Source organism: Arachis ipaensis, chromosome B02, assembly GCF_000816755.2.
Source record: "Arachis ipaensis cultivar K30076 chromosome B02, Araip1.1, whole genome shotgun sequence".
Lineage (NCBI taxonomy): Eukaryota > Viridiplantae > Streptophyta > Magnoliopsida > Fabales > Fabaceae > Arachis > Arachis ipaensis.
The window spans coordinates 467,192-471,754 of record NC_029786.2 but is presented as its reverse complement, the minus strand read 5'-3'; the positions used below and the strand labels follow the sequence as shown (position 1 = coordinate 471,754).

Genomic DNA, 4,563 nt, shown 5'->3' with positions numbered 1-4,563 from the left:
TAAACGATGAAAATTCACTCTTACTCTTCTGGTCTCTGCTTAGATCTTTTTTAATTGTTACCCCGTTTTTATATATTTTATTTTAAATACATATTTATAAAATAAAATAGAAAAAAAAAAGTATCATATGAGATTGTATTATATAGTTCCTAATTAGACAGCACCTAGACTTTAAGTAAATTCTCGGACAGTAATAGATTATTTAATAATATATATGTTTTATTTTAAATTTAAGAACTAAGAACGAATTTACTCGATGACTACAAGATTCTGTATTCGAGTCTTACTCATAATTTAAAAAAAAAATTATAATTTAGATCCACCCTAGTTTTCTTTTTCTCATTTTTTTCCCTTAATTTTTTAGCTACAAAAAACACCAACATAGGAAGACATGTTGTGTGGGGCCTTCAATCTAGCTAACTTCAACTGTCATATTTGTATTTGTATTTGTATTTGGTACCATAATCCTAATACTAATAATAATACTAAAAAGATTAATACCATTGTTGTAAAGCTTTCACTTTCCATCCTTCTCCAACCACACCAGTCACCACCATTTTTCTTTCTCTCCTTTTTCACTTTTTTTTTTCTTCTCAGAATCAGAATCATTCCTCAAAAATATTAGTGGGTCGGTGCTTTCATTTCCATTTTTCTTCATTTTTCGCTGTCAAACACACCCCCCATTTGCAAAAAGTCTCCATTTTCATTCGTGGTAAATAGAATATCAAGTGTTTTAATACAGAATTTTCCATTGAAAAAAAAGTATTTTTGAGTGTTAAAGTGAAGAGAATTCAGGTTGCTATCTAGTTGAGATTGAGATTGGAAAAAAAAAAACATACATACACACAAAAGATAAAAAAAGCTCCAAGCTTTCATCATACATTTTGGTTTTTCTTGGTGGAGGAGGAACATCATTGGGAATTTGGATTGCCCCTGTTCTGTTTGTTGATTTGCTTAAATGGTTCAATCAACTTTTGAAGGATATGAATTCATCACTTGGTGCAGCCATGGATTCTGCTGTGCATAGCTACTGATGGAGCTCATCATGAACTGGTGATTATAGAATTTGGATTTGTTTGAGTCACTGAACATTATTGAAGATAAGCTTGATCAATCTTCTCCGTCAAGTTTGATCAATATGCTGCAAGTGTTTGATTACATGCCAATTATAAAAGCTGAAGCCTTATTAATGGTTGTGTATCAGTTTGGACTTTTCTTTGAAGAGAGGAGAAGATGAGTGGGATTTATTTCAGCTTTCTCTGTGGAAACTTTTAGAATTCAGTAGAAACAAACAAGGTATTGATACCTTACCCTCCAAAGGAAGCGATGACTATGACTCCTTGAGCTTCACTCAGTTGAGAAACTTGGGGAGCTGAACTTGAATTCCTAGATTCTTTGTTTGATTCAAAAAGCCTCATAGTAGCAGGTACTTAGTTGCATCAATCTCAGTTTTTCCTATGCTAGTTTAGTTCTAGACTTCTAGCTACATGACTTAAATTGGTAACCACTCAATTTAGTTGGATCTTCTACTTGTTAAATTCTTGTTGTGTTTCTTGATTCAGTAGCCTCTAAATCTTACCATCCAATGATTGTTCTGTTTTACCTCACCAAGTTGATAATTTTCAATGATATATCTGTAGCTATGTTTGAATCCTCTCTATAAGTTTGCATAAAGAGCATTGTTCTTCATATACTTACTACAAAGCTATGGCATTAGATTTAAGGGAGTGATCATAGTGTTCTAATGATTTTTAACTACATATATTTGCTTAATGGTTTTGTTCATTGATCAGGTAGCATGATCTTACCAGTGAAGTGGTTCGGATGACGATTGTAATAAGGCCTAAAGACGAAAGAACGTAGTCAACTGTGCCCAATCATTATGGCAAAGAAGTCTCAGAGGCGCTCCATCCGGTATGAGAAAGACAAGTCAGGGTGTATGTGGGGCTTTATTAGTATGTTTGATTTCCGCCATGGTCACTCAACTCGCAAGTTGATTGCAGATAGAAGGCGAAGCAGCAAGCATGTTGTTGGTAAGAATGGTGTTAAACATTATAGTTTCATAGATCGGTGTTCCAAATAGTTGTGGAGTAATTGATGTTTTTCATTCCAAAAAATTTTCTAGAATGCTATAAAACTTTTCATCAGAACATACTTTCCCTATCTACAATCATGAATATTTCATTTTTTCTCACCTATGCATGCTGTACATGTATCTACATCAAATACTACTACCTTAAACTTCTTATACTTGTGACTAATTTTATCATAACTTCTTGTAGTATCTACAAATCATATTTGTGCAGGATAGCCTATCTATTATTATTGTGGAATATACTTGTGTGCAGCTGTGCTTGATTAAGAAAAATAAATCAATATCAATTATTAATTTAATTATTACTTTTTCCTTCAGGAGATGTGCCTTCTAAGAACAAGTTTGAGATGTTGAGCGATTTGGATGAAGTTTCTCATGGCAATTTTGTGAGTCTGGCCATCCCTTGTATTATTCAATTGAAACTCATTACAAGTGAAAGTTAACAAATTTTAGGAGACTAGAAGAATTCAGTTACTGCTACAAGGATGTTTGTGCATTTATTGATATCAATATGTCATGTTTCAGGACACTGGAGAGAGTAAGAGGCCAACAGTGAAAACTGGTGCTATTAAGCATAGTGTGAAGAAACTCATAGAAGAAGAGATGTTCATTGATCAAACCACAGAGAAGGATGTATATAATGCCAAAGTAGAACCAAATGGATCCAGGTTAAGATGTGAAGTTCCGCAGCAGACGGATTACAAAAGGAAAAAGAAATCTAGCAGTAAAAGCTGTGATATGGACATTGATAATCTGAATTTGGATGCAACCATGAAATCCAAGTACTTGCATAATCAACACTCTCGGCGGCAATCAAAAGATGATCTTGATCTGGATAACATAATTGAAGAGTTTTGTCACTTTAAAGAGTCTTGTTCTGTGAAGCATGGCAATGATAGAGGAGTTCATACTCAGTCAAACCAGAAGCATGCAATTTCTGAAAACATTGCAAGAGAGGTAATTCATGAATTTGTGAATCAGATGATACTGAATGGCAAAGATCTGGCAGAAGCTAGAAAATACCTTCATTCCCATGAACTTATGGAAGCACTTCAGTTTATAAGCTCAGACAAGGAATTGTTTCTTGCACTTCTACAAAACCCAAATTCACTTTTGTTGAAATGTATACAAGAGTTTGCGAAATCTCATGGGAGAGATAACAATGAATATAGTTCTGTTACTTGTTCCAACTTCACCGAACAAGATTTTAGAAATGTGGAACCAACAAGGGAGACTGTAAACCACAAGAAGCATAACTTCTTCAGGAAAAAAACAAAGTCTCAGCCGAAAAATCCAACAAATGAGAATGGCAAAACTGAGACTTCAAATAGAATTGTAATTCTGAAGCCTGGATCAATGGGGTTGCAAAGTTCTGAAACCAGAAACAACATTGCCTCATCCCTGCAATCTCATGATACTGCCAAACACAGTAGTCCTTCTGCAAGAGGTAGTTCACATTTTTCGCTTACAGATTTAAAAAACAAGTTGAAGCATGCAATGGGAAGAGAGAAACATGCAAATCCTGAAGGCATCTCAAAAAGATACCCTGCTGAATGTCAAAGGCCTAGCAACAAAGCCATTCTTAAAGACAATGTTGGAATGAGATCTCCTAACAAAGATCATTTCTTCCTTGAGAAAATTGCAAGGCCTACTAAACTGAAAGATCCGGAATTGATTGTCGAGCAAGAAACTGGTAGTTATAAAAAGAAAAGGGCCTCTCACTTATACACTGAGGCCAAGAAGCATCTGTCTGAGGTGATAGGTAGGAGTGATGAGAACATGGACATGTCGAGTAGGCAGATTTCCAAGACCCTTGGGAGAATTCTATCCCTTCCGGAGTACAACTTTTCGCCCCTTGGCAGTCCTTCAAGGCGTTGGGAGCATCATTTTTTGACTGAACAGACAAGATTTTCTACCTCGGATAAAACTTGGGAGGCTTATGACAATATGTCCCCCAAACAGGCAACCTTTGTGAATAATTTAGCTCAGGAAACTGATAATCCAGAGAAGCAGTCAAGTATACGTGACAGAAGCTCTAATAATTTAGTACGAGAAATTAAGTTGGAATCAAATTTTCCTGATGAACTTAGTCATGTTGATAAAGCAGAAGGCTATTGTGCTGTTAAAGACGAGATAGTTGTCGAAGGTAATGTTATCATTTAAGTAGTAGATGCATGCATGTTTGCATTTAGTCTATTACTTATGGAGTTTCTATAATTTATTTGTGTGCAGGTGATGTAGAATCTGAAAAAGAGATCAATATCTTGGAATCTTTCTCAGAACCAATTCACCTCAGCATTAGAAATGATGAACAGAGTTGTGATATCTTAGAAATTACTGAGGTCAATGCTTCACTCTAGTAATGTTTCATATTGCATTAAGTTTTTACACAAATCAATGGTTTGAGAATAAATTGATCTTTGTAATTATGTTGTATTCAATATCCACAAAACTGTATCTAAAGCCTA

At 34.8% G+C, this 4,563-nt stretch overlaps 1 protein-coding gene across 2 annotated transcripts in view; it reads left to right on the top strand.

The window, feature by feature from the left end:
* The window catches only part of LOC107621428, a 5,507-nt gene continuing 1,473 nt past the window's right edge, over positions 530-4,563 (top strand). Inside the window, exons 1-6 of one of the 2 annotated variants that reach the window (XM_021114570.1) lie at positions 530-1,053; positions 1,205-1,426; positions 1,794-2,033; positions 2,414-2,481; positions 2,621-4,241; positions 4,328-4,443. In XM_021114570.1, the coding sequence (XP_020970229.1) occupies positions 1,883-2,033; positions 2,414-2,481; positions 2,621-4,241; positions 4,328-4,443 (1,956 nt within the window). In that variant the 5' untranslated portion in view covers positions 530-1,053; positions 1,205-1,426; positions 1,794-1,882. Of the gene's footprint in view, positions 1,427-1,793; positions 2,034-2,413; positions 2,482-2,620; positions 4,242-4,327; positions 4,444-4,563 lie in introns of both variants that reach the window. The other variant, XM_016323451.2, reaches the window with a different exon arrangement.